Source organism: Budorcas taxicolor, chromosome 4, assembly GCF_023091745.1.
Source record: "Budorcas taxicolor isolate Tak-1 chromosome 4, Takin1.1, whole genome shotgun sequence".
Classification (NCBI taxonomy): domain Eukaryota; kingdom Metazoa; phylum Chordata; class Mammalia; order Artiodactyla; family Bovidae; genus Budorcas; species Budorcas taxicolor.
The window spans coordinates 39766598-39787872 of NC_068913.1; the positions used below are offsets into that span (position 1 = coordinate 39766598).

The window sequence follows — 21275 nt, forward strand, 5'->3', positions numbered from 1 at the left end:
ATGGCTTTTTCACTCTCCAGTGTAAGAGGTCTCTGTGGACCCCTCTTGGCTGCCTGACTCTCATTGCTCATGTGTGCTCAGTTGAGTCCAACTCTTTTCAGCTCTATGAACTGTACCCCGCCAGGGGGTCTCCCCAGACCAAGGAAGGATCAAACCTGTGTTTCCTGCATTGGCCAGTGGATTCTTTATCACAGAGCCACCTGCCTCTAGAAAGAGTCTATTAATAATACAACAAAATAATAATACAACAAGCCCCTCCTTCGACTTCTGCAGTTTATCTTCTGACATGTCCTAGTGTTTGACTGGATATATTACATCCTTTATATTTACATCCTGTTATATGAAGAACTGATGCTTTTGAACTGTAGTGTTGGAGAAAACTCTTGAGAGTCCCTTGGACTGCAAGGAGATCCAACCAGTGCATCCTAAAGATTAGTCCTGATGTTCATTGGAAGGACTGATGCTAAAGCTGAAACTCCGGTACTTTGGCCACCTCATGCGAAGAGTTGACTCATTGGAAAAGACCCTGATTCTGGGAGGGATTGGGGGCAGAAGGAGACGGGGATGACAGAGGATGAGATGGCTGGATGGCATCACCAATTCGATGGACATGAGTATGAGTAAACTCCGGAGTTGGTGATGGACAGGGAGGCCTGGCATGCTGCAATTCATGGGGTTGCAAAGAGTTGGACATGACTGAGCGACTGAACTGAATGGAAGTGAGCTGATAATGTATTTGAGCTACCCATGTAACACGAGTGGTAAAGAACCTTCCTGCCAATGCAGGAAACATAAGAGAGGCAGGTTCAATCCCTTGGTCAGGAAAATCCCTTGGAGTAGTGCACAGCAATCCACTCCAATAATCTTGTCTGGAGAATCCTATGGACAGAGGAGATTGGTGGGCTACAATGCATGGCATTGCAAAGAGTCAGACATGACTAAAGTGACTTAGCATGTACGCATACCATATTTATATCTTGTAATACCAAAATTGCTTACATTTGCTCATGCTGTTTACTTACTATGATCACCCCTTCTCAAGTGGCTTTATCTTGGAAAACATATGTTTATCCCTTGAGGCTCAGTCTTCACCTTGACTTTCTAAGAACGTATGCAAGTAGCAAACTCCACTTGACTCTGTTAGGGAAGTCTTCTTTTTGTACCATCAGCACCCCTAAAGGCTTTTTCCTCTGACTCTGTGAACTACCCCCAGGCCCTTATGACAAGGGCTTTTCTCTCCCTTTCTCCCTTTTGCTTAAGTGAGGACCTAGAAATTATTATGGGCTTCCCTAATGGCTCAGACGGTAAAGCATCTGCCTGCAATGCGGGAGACCTGGGTTTGATCCCTGGGTCGGGAAGATCCCCTGGAGAAGGAAATGGCATTCAGACAAGGACAAATGTCATATGATATCGCTTAAATGTGTAATCTAAAAAATAATACAAATGAACTTATATACAGAACAGAAATAAAATCAGACATAGAAAACAATTTATGGTTACCAAAGGGGAAAGTCAAGTGGGAGATAAAATAATTAAGAGGTTGGGATTAACATATATACACTATTATATAAAATAGATAAACAAAAGGGACTTACTATACAACATAGGGACCTATATCCAATATCATGTAATAACCTATAATGGAAAATAATCTGAAAAATGTATATATGTGTAACTGAGTCACAATATTGATTGTGAATTTTGCACAATATTGTGAATTAGGTGAAGTTCAAGCAAGTGTTCTTGGGGCAAAGCAAGGTAAGACTGATGAAAAGGGGAATTGGAGCAGCAAATATGTACACATAGAGTACAAGTAGGTTGAGAACACAAAGTTGAGGTAGAATTATTATATATTCTTTGGCTTAGCATGCCAGTTAAGGACGAGGGAGACAAAGGGCTTATGGCAAAAACTGAATGAGAAATGGTTTATAGAATGAACATTAGTTAAATAAAGTGGGGAATCAGTTGAAACTGACAGGAGAATAAAAATTACTGTGTGTTAATAGTGGTAGAATTAATCTAAGCACAAACAAAGCTGCTGCTGCTAAGTCACTTCAGTCGTGTCCGACTCTGTGCGACCCCAGAGACGGCAGCCCACCAGGCTCCCCCGTCCCTGGGATTCTCCAGGCAAGAACCCTGGAGGGGGTTGCCATTTCCTTCTCCAAGGCATGAAAGTGAAAAGGGAAAGTGAAGTCGCTCAGTCGTATCCGACTCTTATGCAGCCTACCAGCCTCCTCCACCCATGGGATTTTCCAGGCAAGAGTAGTGGAGTGGGGTGCCACTGCCTTCTCCGACAAACAAAGCAGAAGATATAAATAACCTAGTGGGCCAATGTAAGCATATGACTCTCATAATCAACTGTCATTTAGGTGGTTTTCTCAGGTTTTTGCAGAGGTTACCTGACTGCCTGATCACCATCCACTGCTGTGAGAAACTGGAGATTATTCTACAATGGGATGGCAGCTTCACTCTTACCAACAAAACTGTTTTTCTCATAGGAGCTTCTAGTGTCCCTAACATTATGCTATTATCTGATTTTATATTCTAAATCATTACATGATGATGTTAAGATTTTTCTGTAAATAGAAAATATACCCACTTCTCCTAAGTGGGTAATCTTCCTGGTTTTAGATCAAAGGTCAAGAGAAGTTTAGGTGGGAGGTCTAAACAATGCCTGTCTTCTTAAACTTAGTGCATCTCTAGAAAAGAACTTTCAGTTCAGTTCAGTTCAGTTCAGTTCAGTTCCTCAGTCGTGTCCAACTCTTTGTGACCCCATGGACTGCACTACACCAGGCTTCCCTGTCCATCACCAACTCCTGGAGCTTGCTCAAACTCATGTCCACCCAGTCAAAGATGCCATCCAACCATCTTATCCTCTGTCATCTCCTTCTGCTCCTGCCTTGAATCTTTCCCAGCATCAGGGTCTTTTCCAGTGAGGAAAGAACACTGGAGAAGGAAATGGCAACCCACTCCAGTATTTTTGCCTGCAGAATCCCATGGACAGAGGAGCCTGGTGGGCTATGGTTCATGGGGTTGCAAAGAGTCGGACACAACTGAGCAGCTAACACTAATCATACCAGCTCTCCTATTTCATTCCTTTTAGGACTTGTTTTCCTGATGCATTTGAGAGGTGTTTCATAACTGCAAATATTTAAAATGTAATGTCCTTTTAGGTTTTCAGTTTCTTTTCTCTAACAGCTAATGTTTTTTGTTGTTTTAGTTTGGTTTGTTTGTTTTTTTGGTCTTATACAAGATAATGGATGGGAGGTTTTAATCAAAAGCTGTTTGTTTGTTTTTTTTTTTTAAAGAACTCTGGTTATTTTCAGTCACAGTAAAGGGGATGCTAAGGAGCATGTACCATAGGGACCAAAAAATGCCAAAACACTGGAGATCAATCAGAAGAATCTATGTTTTTCTTTCTAAAATGATGTTGTTTCTGGCTTTGTCTCAGAAAGAAAGGCTTTCTTTATGTAAGAAGATGGAAAGAATGTGCAGTCCTGTCCTGCTTTCACAAAACTCTTAAATCACATTAGGCCCAAATGCCTGCCTTGTTGCATAAAATATCTCCTTGAATCTGGGTTATTTCAAATAAAGCCCTTAATGAAAGCTTACAGAATGCTTCTGCTCTGAAAAAACATTTAATGAAAACATAACAAAATGCCCCTTTCAGCTGCACTCAGCCTTGAGACATCACCATATACTAGGATGTCTCTCCATGACTTTGAGTAACAGGGTCTTGTATATGCATATAAACAGAGAATGCAATTAACACATTCACAAAAAGCATTTATTTGGGGAGAAACCATAAGTTTGAAAAAATCCCAGAAGAATCTCCAAATCGATGGCCTCAGCTTAATTTAATGGGAAGAGCATAGGTTTTACCTCAAGCCTGTTAAGTCACTTTCCAAAGAGCTAAATGAAAATGATACAGGTTTTGTAGGTTTGCTGTAAAGATTAGAAAAAACTTTACAGATTCATCCATTAAACATCCAATATATTCTAGGTATCTTTTCTAGGCTAAAAAGGGTAAATAAGGCACAATCTACACCCTTGAAAGCTGGAAGTAGTCTGTAGATTTAATATGCCTGAAATAGGAGAGTTATTTAATAAATTGAATATATTGTTGATATACCATTCAAGTAAATTGTAACTCCCTACATGTAACAAATTGAGAAGTATATGAGTCACAAATTAATACTTTGGAAAGGAAAGTGAAGTTGCTCAGTCTTGCCCGACTCTTTGCAACCCCATGGGCAGTAGCCTGCACCAAGCTCCTCTGTCCATGGGATTTTCAAGGCAAGAGTACTGGAGTGGGTTGCCATTTCCTTCTCCAGGGAATCTTCCCAACCCAGGGATCGAACTCAGGTCTCTCTCATTGTAGACAGACGCTTTACCTTCTGAGCCACCAGGGAAGTGGAAATGGGTGAGCAAATGCTCACCCTGTCTGTACCTAGTCTTTCCAGTACAACTTTCCCACGAATCTTGAGCCACTCCCCGCCAAAAAAAATCCAAACTTTCCTCCCCTCAACATATACACAGTCACAAGAATACACATGAATTTGGCACATCATCACTCACATAATAGATAATCAGGATTTTGGCAGTAATCTTGGGGTGTCTTGTTGGAAACATCTTTCTTTAGCTATGTGATTTTTGCAAATTAGTCAACCTAAACTTTGCAGTCTCCTTTCTTTAAAGTGAAGTTAGTGATGCCTCTGTCTACTTCAAATGGTTTAGGACAAATGAGATAATGTGACTAAATTTTACATACATTACTTTAAAATTATTCACTTTGTATTGTCATCTAAAATATCATAGTAGTATTTATTCACTTGGTTATAAATGAGTATATACTTAAACTGTGACAGAGTAGAAAATTATATTTCTTAAAATATATTTAGGATGAGGATTCCTTTTGTTTGGAAAACCAACTATATTCAATTTCTTTATAAAGAAATTATTTATATCTCTTCGTGAAGCATTTACAAATCCTGTCTTGGAAATTCTCTAACACTTTATTAACGGTATGTTTTTGTAAAAGGACTGGATCCAAGAATTTAGGGTCATCTGTTATATACAGAGGTAGAAAAGGAGTCAGATAATGGAGCTGCTCGGTGGTATCATTTTCATTGGATGAGCAGGCTGATTTATGGAGAGTCAGCTTCATGAGGGCACTTGAAATAGAATTTAATATACTACTGCTGCTAAGTCGCTTCAGTCATGTCCGACTCTGTGCAACCCCATAGACGGCAGCCCACCAGGCTCCCCCGTCCCTGGGATTCTTCAGACAAGAACACTGGAGTGGGTTGCCATTTCCCTCTCTAATGCATGAAAGTGAAAAGTGAAAGTGGAGTCACTCAGTTGTGTTTGACTCTTAGCAACCCCATGGACTGCAGCCCACCAGGCTCCTCCACCCATGGGATTTTCCAGGCAAGAGTACTGGAGTGGGGTGCCATTGCCTTCTCCGTAATGTACTACAGAAGGAAGAAATTAGTTCCATTTTGCTTCTTCCCCTTTCAAACATTAAAATACTAGGATACGCCTTTAAAACTATACTTCTTCACTCCTCAGTCCTACATATAAAATGTTCTATGCCTTTGTCCAGAAAACATGTTTCTGAGAACTAAGTTTAAAACAAATGAATGGCTTAAATACAGCGTCTAGAAAATAGTGATTTACTAGGAGATAAAATTCATTACATATAAGATTACCAGACTTGTTAAAAGATCTGTAGCTTTTTCCTGCTACTCAAGGACAAGGTGTAAAGAAAAAGGAAGTGCCAATTTTAGATAATTATTGGGTACCACCGTTAAATTAGTGAGTACCATTTGAACTTTTGGAAGAGAGAGGTATAATTTCAGCATAGAAGTAAAATTTATCATAGACTCTAGGGTAGGGTTGATATACATGGTTGGAAATTATAGAGGACTATTGAATAGAACAAATTATAGTTAGCTTACTTCCTCTCTCTAACAGGCTCAGTGAAGTAGAAGAAATTTTTTTAAAGAAATTTCCTTTTACAAAGTATTGATTTTTATGACTATGTCAAGACACATATTTTTGTTTTGTTTGCTTGCTTCGAATAGATTGAGCAGTTCGCAGGTATAGATAACACATGCTAGGTCTAAACTGTCAATTACTTCTAGAACTCGTCTTCCTTTGCATTAAATGTTGAGAAATAAGAATTAATGCTTATTGAATAATTACCATTTTAGGCATTATGTTAATTTACCTTTGTTGTGGTAACGTTTTTTTAGCTCATCATTTAGACTTGATACTGATAGGGTAAAAATAAGTGAAATGAAAAGCAATATAATTATACATGAGGTAATATGCACCACTACTTTGGTTATTGACAGGTATTAGCACATTATCAAGATTTTCTGTAATGAGTAGGTTTAGAATCTCCAAGTAAACAGACAAACTTATCTAGGACGGAAGATGTTTAGAAGAGGGCTAGGACTAAATAATCTTTAGATGACATCAGAAAATGTCTAAAAATATATTATTCTATAAAGTGCAAAGTGATATTATAAATAGTCTGTAAATAAGCTTATTACGTACTTCTACTTTATGATATGAAGAAATACAAAGCAGAGATATTTGATGACTGGCCTGCCATCTCATGGGGTTAGAAGCCAGAATTCCTAGTATTTAAAATCCATCTTAATTTCATATTAAACTTTTCTTAGGTTTGGAATGAGTGATAGGAGCTAAGAAACAAATTATGAGGTGTTAGACAGTCAGAGCTAAATGTGAATCTTGCCTAACACCAATTCATATTGCAGTAGCTGACACCAGTAACCTGAAGCATTGTTATGTGGTATTTACTAATGAAATTTGCAAACGCAAACACTGCCTCTAAAGAGATTGTTGCCTAAAATGGTCTCCTGTTGGCAAAAGGTGCTCAGATTACAATATAATGCTTACAATTCTGGGAGAGAGTAAACCTCAGAGTGCACTCTACCCAGTTAAGTGTTAAAAATATGAATAACATAGCTAAAAAATATTTTCTTAATGAATTTACTTATTTGAAATTAGTTTGTATATTTAAGCCAGTTACATATAGAATCTCATATAATTAATGAATATTGCTGGAAGTATTGGACTTCCCTGGGCTGGAAGTATTTACTGCTGCTTTGTCCTTTCATATCAATAATCTGCATAGCTGATCTAATGTGTAAAGGAAGACTGTAGCTTCCAGCTATTGTTTAACCAACTAAATAATTGTTTGCTATGCCTCTTTTCTTTCTAAAGTCCTATGTCCAGGTAAAAATAAAATAGCAAAAGAACTACTGAAAATTCTTTCATTCTGATAATATTTTTCAATATTTTATATGAATATTTCCATAAATGAGCCAATGTTTTTAAAAGTATTATTCATAAGAAAACGTAAGGTGTTCATGAGAGAATAGAGACCTGTGCTTAAAACCAGAAGTTTAAAGTTCTGCCTAGCACTTTAACTTTGGCAAGTTACTTAAAATACTCAAGCCACTGTTTTCTCATCTGTAAAATGGGGATTACATCAACCTTATTTCTTGTTGTGAAATGATGATTGTATTTTGTCAATTGCAATGTTTTCTTAAAATATACTTTACTAAAAATACAAATTAGTTGGAGATCTAGATATAAGTATGTACATAAATGCTCCATACAGATGCAAAAACCCAGCTTTTCAAAGATAAAATATATGTAAACTCTTCTTTAAGAAAACGGAAAAGTTGAAAGAACACTGCCTATCTTAAAGGAGAATACAGCACAAGAGAGTGTGAAAAAAAAGAAAGCTGTGGAAGATAAAAATAAACCAATTTTACAGTTACACTTTCTTCAGTTAACTAAAGAGATAAAGGGACACACACACAATTTTGTTAAAATTGAATTATTCCTGTTCTTTGTCAAAAATGATTATATTGTTTTTTAATCTAATAAAAGTAATATAGTAAAAACAAGACTAGCTTAATTTCAATCAGTATTTTAGTCATGTAAAATATTTCAATAAATTTTAGCCATAGTCTATAAAAAATCTCACGAAGTTTAATAAACAAAGTTGAAAATATTAAGAGAGTAAGTATGTATTTTAATACCACATTTCAAATTTAAATTGTATTAACTCTCTGCACAAAGGAAATCAATACTCTTATACTTTTTTCCACTTTCCTCTTCCATTATGTATTGGTCTCCTGGATTTCATCTTCAAATTTTCCATTCATTCCCATTCTTTCTCTCTCTTTCATCTCTTTTTCCTTCACTATTATTACAGGTTCTATATCCTTTACATAGTCTTTGAAATACTTGAGGAACGCAATCTGTTTCTTTTTTGGGGAACTTAGTTTTTCCCCTGGATTTTTAAAAATGCTTCTTCTGTATACTTGAAGTAGTTTAAGTTGGATATATCAGAATATGAATTTAGGATCTCCAGGAAAACACGATAGGCTTTTGACCCAGATGTTCACTCTTCTGTTGTTTCAAGTAAATACATTTATATTTTAAATAGATCTTATTTTCTGTTCCCTTGAATTTAGTTTTTCCTTTTTTCTGGAGCAATTAATTATAACAGATCATATTTTTTGGTTCTAACATACCTACCATTATTCTGAAATTTCTTTACTCTTTATTTTTCCCTGTATCATCCTAAGCCTTTCTTCATTCTGTGCCAATAGGATTGATTTCTACCTTATTTCATTTCGTTCCCAGGATGTGTCTAATGTATTAATAGATTTTAAATGGGATTATTTGCATTTACCTCTGTTATCCCCATTTTCACCCCACCTATCATTTTGTCATCTCATTTTTTAACTATGCCCTCTATATCCCTCTTCTTTCTATTCCCTTTTTTTTAGTTGAAATATAGTTGATTTGCATGTTGTGTTATTTTCTGCTGCTGCTGCTGCTGCTAAGTCGCTTCAGTCGTGTCCGACTCTGTGCGACCCCATAGATGGCAGCCCACCAGGCTCCCCCATCCCTGGGATTCTCCAGGCAAGAACACTGGAGTGGGTTGCCATTTCCTTCTCCAATGGGTGAAAGTGAAAAGTGAAAGTGAAGTCACTCAGCCATGCCTGACTCTTAGCGACCCCATGTACTGCAGCCCACCAGGCTTCTCTGTCCATGGGATTTTCCAGGCAAGGGTACTGGAGTGGGGTGCCATTGCCTTCTCTGGTGTTAGTTACTAGTGTACAGCAAAAGTGATGTATATTTGTAGTTTTATATACATATTTCTTTTTCATATTATTTTCCATTACGGTTTATTGTTGTTGTTTAATCTCTAAGTCGTGTCCAAGTCTTTTGTGACCCATGGACTGAAGCCTACCAGCCTTCTCTGTCTAGGGATTTCCCAGGCAAGCATTCTAGAGTCGGTTGCCATTTTTTCCCCCAGGGTTTCTTCTCAACCCAGGGATTGAACCCGCATCTCCTGCTTGGCAGGCAGATCCTTTACCACTGAGTCACCTGGGAAGCCCTTATGTTTTATTACAGGTTATTGAGTATAGCTCCTTAAACTATACGGTAGGACCTTGTCTATTCTTTCATATATAATAGGGTGCATCTGCTAATCCCGGTCTATCCCCCTCCCATTCCCCTCCCCTTTGGCAACTACAAGTCATTTCTCTATGTCTATGAGTCTGTTTATGTTTCATAAATAAGCTCATTTGTGTCATATTTTAAATTCTGCAAATAAGTGATATCATATGGTAATTGCCTTTCTCATTCTGGCCTTATTTCATATAATAATCTCTAGGCCCTTTGTGTTGCTGCAAAGGACATTATTTCATTCTTTTCATGACTGAGTAATAGTCCATTATATATATATTGATCTCATCTTCTTTATCTATTCTTCTGTCTATGGACATTTAAGTTGTTTCCATGTCTTTTGACTATTGTAAATAGCACTGATATGAACATTGGGGTGTATGTATCTTTTTGAATCGTAGTTTTGTCCACAAATATGCCCAAGAATGGGATTACCATATCATACAGTAACTCTATTTTTAGTTTTTTGAGGAACCTCTGTACTGCTTTCATAGTGGCCGTACCAGTTTACATTCCTACCAACAAAGTAGAAGGGTGTTCTTTTCTTTGCACTTTCTCCAGTATTTGTTATTTGTTGACATTTTAATAGTGGCCTTTCTGTTCAGTGTACTTTTGATTTGCATGTCTTAAATAATTAGCAAGCAGTGTTGAGCATCTTTTCCTGTGTCTATTCAGTTAAGTTCAGTTGCTCAGTCATGTCCTACTCTTTGAGACCCCATGGACTGCAGCACGCCAGGCTTCCCTGTCCATCACCAATTCCCAGAGCTTACTCAAACTAATGTCCATTGAGTCAGTGATGCCATCCACTCATCTCATCCTCTGTCATCCCCTTCTCCTCCTGCCTTCAGTCTTTCCCAGCATCAGGGTCTTTTCCAGTGAGTCAGTTCTTCGCATCAGGTGGCCAAAGTATTGGAGTTTTAGCTGCAGCATCAGTCCTTCCAATGAGTATTTAGGACTGATTTCCTTTAGGATTGACCAGTTTGATATCCTTGCACTCCAAGGGATGCTCAGGAGTCTTCGCCAACACCGCAGGTCAAAAGCATGAGTTCTTCAGCACTCAGCTTTCTTTATCGTCCAACTCTCATGTCCATACATGACTACTGGAAAAACCATAGCTTTGCTAGAGGACCTTTGTTGGCAGAGTAATATCTCTGCTTTATAATATGCTGTCTAGGTTGACCATAGCTTTTCTTCCAAGGAGCAAACATCTTTTAATTTCATGGCTTCAGTCACCATCTGCAGGGATTTTGGAGCCCCTCAAAAATAAAGTCTGTCACTGTTTCTATTGTTTCCCCATCTATCTGCCATGAAGTGATGGGACCAGATGCCATGATCTTAGTTTTCTGAATGTTGAATTTTAAGACAAATTTTTCACTCTCCTCTTTCACTTTCATCAAGTGGCTCTTTAGTTCTTCTTCATTTTCTGCCATAAGGGTGGTGTCATCTGCATATCTGAGGGTATTGATATTTCTCCCAGTAATCTTGATTCCAGCTTGTACTTCATCTAGCCTGGCATTTTGCATGATGTACCCTGCATAGAAGTTAAATAAGCAAGGTGACAATAAACAGCCTTGACGTACTCTTTTCCTGATTTGGAAACAGTCTGTTGTTCCATATCCAGTTCTAACTGTTGCTTCTTGACCAGCATACAGATTTCTCAGGAGGTAGGTAAGGTGATCTGGTATTCCCATCTCTTTAGGAATTCACCACAGTTTGTTTTGATCCACACAGTCAAAGGCTTTGGCATAGTCAATAAAGGAGAAGTTGATGTTTTTCTCTTGCTTTTTTAATGATCCAGTGGATGTTGGCAATTTGATCTCTGGTTCCTCTGGCTTTCTAAATCCAGCTTGAACTTCTGGAAGCTCATGGTTCACGTATTGCTGAAGCCTGCCTTGGAGAATTTTGAGCATTACTTGGCAAGCATGTGAGATGAGTACAACTGTGCAGTAGTTTGAACATTTTTTGGCATTGCCTTTCTTTGGGATTGGAATGAAAACTGACCTTTTCCAGCCCTGTGGCCACTGTTGACTTTTCCAAATTTGCTGGCATATTGAGTGCAGCACTTTCATAGCATCATCTTTTAGGATTTGAAATGGCTCAACTGGAATTCCATCACCTCCACTAGCTTTGTTTGTAGGGATGCTTCCTAAGACCCACTTGACTTCCCATTCCAGGATGTCTGGCTCTAGGTGAGTGACACAGCATCATGGTTATCTGGATCATGAAGATCTTTTTTGTATGGTTCTTTTGTGTATTGTTGCCACTTCTTCTTAGTATCTTCTGCTTCTGTTAGGTCCATACCATTTCTGTCCTTTATTGTGTCCATCTTTGCATGAAATATTCCCTTGGTGTCTCTAATTTTCTTGAAGCAATCTCTAGTCTTTCCCATTCTGTTGTTTTCCTCTATTTCTTTGCATTGATCACTGAGGAAGGCTTTCTTATCTCTCCTTGCTATTCTTTGGAACTCTGCATTCACATGGGTATATCTTTCCTTTTCTCCTTTGCCTTTCACTTCTCTTTTCTCAGCTATTTGTAAGGGCCTCCTCGGACAACCATTTTGCCTTTTTGCCTTTCTTTTTCCTGGGAATGGTCTTGATCACTGCCTCCTGTACAATGTCACAAAATTCCATCCATAGTTCTTCAGGCACTCTATCTATCAGATCTAACTCCTTAAATTTGTTACTTACACTATATAATCATAAGGGATATGATTTAAGTCATACCTGAATGGTCTAGTGGTTTCCCCTATTTTCTTCAATTTAAGTCTGAATTTGCAATAAGGAGTTCATGATCTGAGCCACAGTCAGCTCCTGATCTTGTTTTTGCTGACTGCATAGAGCTTCTTCATCTTTGGCTGCAAAGAATATAATCAGTCTGATTCTGGTATTGACCATCTGGTGATGTCCATGTGTAGAGTCATCTCTTGTGTTGTTGGAAGAAGGTGTTTGCTATGATCAGTGTGTTCTCTTGGCAAAATTCTGTTAGCCTTTGCCCTGCTTCATTTTGTACTCCAAGGCCAAATTCGCCTGTTACTCCAGGTATCTCCTTTTTTGTTGTTTTATTTTGTTTTATTTTTTCCAGGTAGCTCTTGACTTCCTACTTTTGCATTCCAGTCTCCTATAATGAAAAGGACATCTTTTTTGGGTGTTAGTTCTAAAAGGTATTGTAGGTCCTCATAGAACTCTTCACCTTCAGCTTCTTCAGCATTACTGGTCAGGGCATAGACTTGGATTACTGTGATATTGAATGGTTTGCCTTGAAAATGAGCAGAGATCATTCTGTTGTTTTTGAGATTGCACCCAAGTACTGCATTTTGGTTTCTTTTGTTGACTATGAGGACTAGTCCATTTCTCCTAAGGGATTCTTATCCATAGTAGGAGATAATGGTCTAAGTTAAATTCACCCATTCTAGCCCATTTTAGTTCACTGATTCCTAAAATGTCTATGTTCACTCTTGCCATCTCCTGTTTGACCACTTCCAATTTGCCTTGAATCATGGACCTAACATTTCAGGTTCCTATGTAATAGTCTTCTTTATAGCACTGGACTTATTTCCGTCACCAGTCACATCCACAGCTGGGTGTTGTTTTTACTTTGGCAAATGTGTCTGTTGGCCATCTGTATGTCTTCTCTGGAGAAATGTCTGCTTATGTCTGCTACTCACTTTCTTATTGGGCTGTTTTGGGCTTTTGTTGCTGTTGTTGTTGAGTTGTATGAGCTATTTGTATATTTTGGAAATTAAACCTTTGTCAGATGTATCCTTTGCAAATATTTTCTCCCAGTCCATAGATTGTCTTTTAATTTTGTTTATGGCTTCATGTGCTGTGCAAAAGCTTGTAAGTATGATTAGGTCTCATTTGCTTATTTTTACTTTTATTTTTATTGCCTTGGACACTGTCCTAAGTAAACATTAGTGTTATTTATGTCAGAAAATATTTTGCCTGTGTTCTTTTGTAGGAGTTGTATGGTGTATTTTGAATTTGTTTTTGTGTATGGTATGAGGGTGTGTTCCAACCTCATTGATTTGCATGTGGCCGTCCAGCTTTCCCAGCAGCACTCCACACAAAAACTACTAGAACTGATAAATGAATTCAGCAAGATAGCTAGATACAAGATTAACATACAGAAATCTGTTGCATTTGTTTATACTAGCAATGAATATCAGAAAGAGAAAGTTTTTTTAAAAGTCTCTTTTAAAGTAGAGTAAACCTGTTCAAGGAGATTAAAGGCTTATACTGTAAGAACTATAAAACAGTAATAAAGGAAACTGAAGATAATTCAAAGAAATAGAAAAATATTCTATGCTCTTGGATTGGATGAATTAATATTGTTAAAATGATAATGCTGCCCAAAGCAATCTACTGATTTAATGTGATCTCTATCAAATTACCCATGACATTTTTCACAGAGCTAGAGCAAATAATCCCAAATTTATATGGAACCATAAAACACTCAGAATTGCCAAAGCAATCCTGAGGAAAAAGAACAAAGCTAGAGGCATAACCCTCCTAGACTCCAGACAATATTACAAAGCTACAGTAATCAAAAGAGATTTGATTTGGTATTAGTACCAAAAGAGATTTGATTTGGTATTAGTACCAAAACAGATATTAAGATAAATGGAACAAATAGCCCAAAAATAAACCCACACACCTACAGTCAGTTAATCTACAAAATCTAGCCAAGAATATACAATGGAGAAAAGACAATGTTCTCTCTACTCTTAATCAGAGCTATGTGCCATGTTGTAGGATAAATATCTTCTCTCGAGTAGGATTAATTTCTATTCTATTAATATAGCTAAAATGGAAGTTTTGGGAAACTAAGAGACCTGGAGGCTGGTCAAAGCAATTTTTACTGCTACTTTGCTCTCTGTTTCAAACAAAATTACAAAACACCCTCACATGTCCTGTCTGTGTGTGTTGTATTCTTTGGTTCAAAGGCTCAAGATGACCTGGCGTTACTGTCCCTCCTATCCACCAAACTACCGCAACCTGTGGAGAGAGTGGACACAGAGGTTTTTGTCACCATCCATGCATTTGATTTCAATGACAAAGGCATTTTGTAGCTATGAAAGGATAAGCACGATTGATAGTGATAACTCATAATTAATGCATGCATCCTTTGAGACTACCTCAGTGACATGTCTCTTTTTTACTTTTAGTCAGTCAGTCAGTTCAGTTCAGTCGCTCAGTCATGTCCGACTCTTTGTGACCCCATGAATCGCAGTGCGCCAGGCCTCCCTGTCCATCACCATCTCGCAGAGTTCACTCAGACTCACATCCATCGAGTCCGTGATGCCATCCAGCCACCTCATCCTCTGTCGTCCCCTTCTCCTCCTGCCCCCAATCCCTCCCAGCATCAGAGTCTTTTCCAATGAGTCAACTCTTCGCATGAGGTGGCCAAAACAAGAGCTTCACAAGTATCACACTATGAAGCATGTGAATGTAACCTTCCAAGAAAAAAATCGGCAATGTGATGCTCTGAGAACTTTAGTTAACAAGTTTTAAATTCCACCTTTCTTCAGAAGTGAAAACAACAACAGATTTTATATGTCTGGCAAGTTGGAGTTTCTGAACCTACAAAAGAGGAATACCACCTATAACTGAATTTTTTCCAGAAAAATTAGTTTTGTTTTGTTTTTCCTTTCATCATGCTAATTGATGTGATCAATTCTGACTTCAACTCCTATTAGCTTCAAATAGTTGGAGTGTTTTCCCTGACTCCCTCCCTGTCACTTAGAATATACTTTTTTTCCCCTCCATCTCAGTTACAGTTTGAGGAATGGAGCAGTATTAGTTCTGTCTGATTTCTTGTGGGTTTGGAGGAAAGAAATATAACTGTTTTACAGATAAAGTTATTGCCCTGATTGATAAGATTTTGCTCTCTGTCTTGAGATTTGAATGAAAAAAAAAAATTTGGCAGCATTCACTTTAAAACGTCCATGGTATAGTCAGCAGCCATTTTCTAAAAAATTAACAAAGTGAGTTTGTCACTTTAAGACAATGACAGTAGTTGCTATCAATGACAAAAATCAACTTTTAAGTAAAAATGAAATTTTCAAAAACTTTTATCTGCTTCCCTGAACTTGGCAGCTTTTCATAATTCAGACTTTTTTCATGATATGGGTGGCGATATTAACAAAAGTGTTTTTAATATTGTATGAATTGTGTCAAAGTCTTGAAGACCTATATGACTCAGTAGACCATTATTTTACAAAATAAATAGTATGTGATGTTACCAATTCAGGTAGAGTTAAATGATCCATTCAAGGTGCAAGATAGACTACAGTATCTTAAAGTAAAGGTACAAAAAAAGTTCGTTGATATGGTTTCAGATTCTACATTTCCATTCATCTTTAAAAAAAAAGAAACACTGCAGTATCAAAGATTGGCCACAGTTATCTGAAAAGAATGCAAAAATACTCACTCCTTCCTTTTCCAACTATGTATGTATGTAAAACAATCATATGTTTCAGCTAACACGACATTTTGAACTGGATTTAATGTAGAAACAAGTATGAGAATTCAGCCATCCTCTATTAAGACAAGTACTGATGAAATTTGAAAAAAATATAAAATGGAATGCCTCAATGTTTTTTTTTAACTTATGGTTATTTTTCATTAAAATCCCTACATACCAGTATGTTCTTATCATGTTAATGGAACCAATGAATAAATATTTGTAAATATATACTTTTACTTTTTAATTAGAAACTTTAATGTTCTTTGAGAACCAGTGTTTTCTTTTTGTAATATAAAGAAAGCCTGAGATTGAAACATATGAGAACAAATGATCTACATCCATGTTAAAGACCTTCACTGGATTTCAATTGTTCTAAAGATAAAATGCAAATTCTAAACATAGTACCCCTTAACAATATATTATAATCCCATGAATATTTATTTTGTTCCTTGGTCCAGTGATGTTGCCTTTTGTGGACACACTGTTCCTTCTCTTTAGGATGTTCTTCTCCATCCATATCACCTAGTTAATTCTTTCTTATTCTTATGGTTTCAGCTCATGAAGTCCTTTCCTAGACTTTCTCGTAACCATGCTTTTATACATCAGAACATCTCTCTTTCTAATTGTATGTTTACTGATGAAATTATTTCACTGAAGTATTTCTTCCCAATATACTGAAAAACCATAAAACCAGTAAGCACATGTATGTTGGCTTACCATTGTATCCATTCTTCCTAACAGAGTGTTTATCACAAAGTAGAATGGGAAATAAAATATCTGTTGGTGAATGAGTAAGTGAATAAATGTGTGAATCAATAGAGGAAAAAAAAATCCATTGAAATCAACATAGAATTTGACCTAGCATGAATTGCTTCTTCAGTAATGTAAAGATCCAAGATAAATACTAGAGGAAGAATATCTTGAATTCATTTAAATCACTCATATTTTTCCCTAGTGTAATTTTATTACTATATATTCTTGTTGGCCACTTCTCTTACAAAGAAAATAGAATGGAAGTAGATATAATATACAACAACATTTAGTTGTGTTAGCAAGTGTTCCTTTGTAAGCCTGGTAGGTAGTGAGCAACTGTTGGCAGACAGCTTCTTGTATTTCACTTGACTTAATGTTTGCTATAAATTGGAATTCTATTATTTGTATGTATGACTATCTTTCTACAGTCTCCTATTGTCTCATCTATTACCTCTTTTGGGCTAAAAATCTACAGTTGAGTGACACCTACTTACATTTCCCCCATACCTCTCATGTTACTAGCTTATCATTATACTTAACATACCTCATTTTAAGTTTATAATTTATTAGTTTTCCCGTGAGACTTTCTACTCCTTAAGGGCTTGGACTGTATTCTGTTCATCTGTGTATCCATAGGATATGGTAAGGTGTTTAGCTCTTGATAAACACTCAATAAATGAATGTACAGAAAAATTATTGAATGAACATGTTAATAAATGACATGACGTATTCCTTAACTTTTTAATTAAATCGTTCCAGTTAAAACTCAGGTAATGGGAGAAATCAAGATTGCATTGAAGAAAGAAATGAAGACAGATGGGGAACAACTAATAGTTGAAATCCTACAGTGTAGAAATATTACCTACAAATTTAAATCTCCTGATCACTTACCAGGTATCTAATTTTGTGATAGTAAGCAATATAATGTAGCTAAGAACTCCTTAGGAGAATGAACTAAATGCCCTAGAAAATGCTAACTAAAATTTGGACTGTGTATCAAATATATCTGAAAAAAAAAATGAAATAAGAATTAACTTATCTTATGTAGAGCAAATTGATATTTTACTGGTTAAAAAGTAGCTTGTTTTCCAACACAAACTTAGAGTGATATATTTATTATACAAGTAAACATTTAAACTGCTAAGAAAATTGGTGTGTTTTAATTAGGTATATTTTAATTGCTCTATGTTGTCTGACACAAATTGTTCACAGTCTACTGGCTTTACGTAAAAAGTCTACTTCCTTTACGTAAGGAAGCTCTCAGTATACAATTATAATGCTAATTGTACAAATGTATTGTTAATGGACACTTAACAAGCTGAATTCTTATTTTCAGATTTATATGTGAAACTATATGTGATGAACATATCTACCCAAAAGAAGGTGATCAAGAAAAAAACAAGAGTATGTAGACATGATCGAGAGCCTTCATTCAATGAAACTTTCAGATTCAGCCTAAGTCCTGCTGGACATTCTCTTCAGGTAACTCATACCGTTCCTACTTTTAAATTTTCACCTATACTGTATTTATTTCCCATTTAATTATTCAATATTTATATGCCAATCATATACTATGTGACATTTTACAGGTTAATTTTTAGAGGTAACTTTCCAGGGTCCCTTGAAAATTCCACAACCCATTCACCCCATCCAATGAGCCTCTATCCTACCTACTCAGTTTCATTTATACAGATATTTTTTTCACACTCACAGCCACTAATCCTCTTTGGGTTTTCATCTTTATTATGCAAATCGTTTCAGCAGTATACCTGGCCTACTTGCCATCACTATCTTATGCTTTTAATTCATTTTATCACTCTACTGGCAGAGATATCTTTTAAAAACACCGACTAGATTACCCTCCAATGATTCACTGTTATCCTGACCCATTCAGAATCCTCTAAAGTGAGTTATATTTATTTAATTGTATTCCATTTAATTTCATCTCTTTGTATACTTTTCCACTCACTCTTTACTTCAGTCACACCAGAATCTTCAAATTCTTGGATTGTTTGCTTATATTTTTCCTCCCCTTTAGTACTCCCTTCTTCATTTCTCTCCATCTCTTACAATATTCCACATCTTTCAGTGTAAAATCATCTCTTTACTGATGATGTGGTATACTTCATCACATCTTATTCACATGTTTTGCTTATCTTATTAGGCCATTACTCCCAGTTTTGTGCAACCATTCATGTACTTACTTGCCACTGTTTCTGTGCTATTAACTTCTCTGGTGCAAAGCTTGATTTTCATTGCTCTCTGTTCTGCAGCCTAGCGCAATGCTTATACACAGTATGCCTTTGGTAGATGTAGAGACAAGGAAGGAGAAAGGAGAAAGAGGAGGGAGGGTAATGATGAAAATGTGGGAAGAGAAGACCACGGTTCTGGTACTTAAATAAAGGCCTGTGCTGGAGACTAATGTAAGACATATTACAAAGCAAAAACTGCATTGAGAGGATTAACTGACATTAGAGTTAAAGGGAATAATAAGATTAAAAGACACTCTGAAGTCTGTGTGAACAGATGTGTCAGGCACGGAAGCTGAGTAGTTAAAGGGTTAGAGGGAGAAAAAAATCATGAGTTTGTCTGATATGTGATCAATTTGATGAGGGCAGGTCCAAATGAAATACATAATTAGGCAATTTGAAATCACAAAATCAAAGGCTTGAAAAGATAGAAGAGTAGATTTTGAAGTCAGAAACAAAAAAGTAAATTTCGGCCAGGAATAAAAATGAATTATCTGAAGGAGACTCCAAAAAGAAAGACAGAGCATAAGAGAATTGTCAAGGGTTAATGGCTGTCTCCAGCTTGTCTCTACCTTTCTTTCAACTGATCCCTAAAAAGAAAAAAAAAAAAATTCTTGAGTCTGAGATCCCGTGGAATTTCAACTAGTGTGAATTCTACATATGACAAGAAACCACTTTTGAAGAGCTTACTATAGTAAAATCCCCAGTAAATTAAATGGTATTTAAAATCAATGTTATATTCTATCTGCCTTATAAACTCTTATTTATTTACTTACCACTCAAATAATTTTGTAGTTGAGTTGGTTTTTCATAAACTAGTAAAGTTCTTTTCTGAAACTTTCTATCAATTTAAGCATAAACTGAGTTAGAATTAGCTGATAACACATATCTCATTTAGAATTCTGTCCTTCAGGATAGGTCTCTGCCTTTGGGAAATGCTGATGTGAATTAATTAATATTATGCAGATCTTTTGAGGTCATCTTAGTTATTAGTCTCCTACAAGGATGTCTGCTAATTCCTCTCACCCTCACCCTTTCTTGTCTGTTACTTCTTTGATGTGCAAATGTCCATAAAAGAAGTTGAAAATGTACACACAAATAGATATATAATTTTGACTATTTTTTCTAGATTTTACTTTTTTCCAATGGAGGGAAGTTTATGAAAAAGACCTTGATTGGCGAAGCCTGTATCTGGCTAGACAAAGTGGATCTCAGAAAAAGAATAGTCAACTGGCACAAACTTTTGGTCAGTCCTACTCAAACCCACTGAAGAAATATGTCTGCTCAGGGTATAGAAAGTGCTTTAAATAATCTTAATCACGACTATAGTTGAATGCTATTGGTTCTAAGCTGTTTTCATGGGTAATCGTGAGAAGCGGAACAAAAAGCAAAAGCATACTGAAACCTTTGCACATGTATGGTTGTGGAACATAGAAAAAAAAAACTCAAAAGAAAAAGTCCATATATTGAAGACAAGAAAAAAAAAGGAGTTCTGAAACCTTGGATTTCTTGTGGCTGTCATGAAAAACAGTGAGAGAAATTTTGATTACTTAATGCAAAACATTTTTGAGTAGAGTTGAGCTATAGCTAACTGAAGGCTGAGACTTAAAGATTAATATGGTTTCTAATGCAGGCAAAAATTATCCTTTATGCAGAAGAGCTTGGTTGAAAGGAAGGAACTGATGTAACAAATCTGTTTTCAAAAGTCTTTCTTCTTCATCTTCTCAGATAACTGTTTTGAGATTCTGACATAGGATACACCTACAGTGTGTGTCCAGACTAGAAAGAAGTAAGGAGGACCAGAGATTTAGAAATTATAGCTTTTAGATCATGTTGTATAAGTTTTCTCTGTGTCTAAATGTTATAAGGGTGAACAACACCAATTTTGGAATTCATGTTGTAAAAGCACATTTGTATAGTTTGAAATAATGTATACTGAAAATAATACTAAGTAGAAATGGAATTACATGTATCTAGATGTAAAGCCATGACTGGCTAATGGAAAAGAATATTGTCCCATAAACTGTTGGAACCTTGGTTGAAAACATCAAAATCTCTTAAATAACCCTTAATCCAAGACATTTTCAATCTGCATACCAAAGGACCTAGATTAAATTGACATATTCTAGGAAGCATGATAACTAGTGCTTTGTGAAGTTGCACATCAATGTACTATCCCACATATTTTCTTTTTCTGGAGTAATAAATGCACAGGGAGAAAGTTCTTCCTCTGGCAAACAAATCATACTAATCTGTGACATTGATTAATTGGTGTCATTTCCT

The 21275-nt window shown here is 36.4% G+C and overlaps 1 protein-coding gene across 1 annotated transcript in view; it reads left to right on the forward strand.

The window, feature by feature from the left end:
* PCLO (piccolo presynaptic cytomatrix protein) overlaps positions 1 to 20262 on the forward strand; it is a 367053-nt gene extending 346791 nt beyond the window's left edge. The window contains exons 23-25 of the mRNA XM_052638816.1: positions 17503 to 17637; positions 18080 to 18225; positions 20122 to 20262. Coding sequence (XP_052494776.1) covers positions 17503 to 17637; positions 18080 to 18225; positions 20122 to 20262 — 422 coding nt within the window. The remainder of the gene's footprint in view (positions 1 to 17502; positions 17638 to 18079; positions 18226 to 20121) is intronic.
* Positions 20263 to 21275: the final 1013 nt, after the last annotated feature.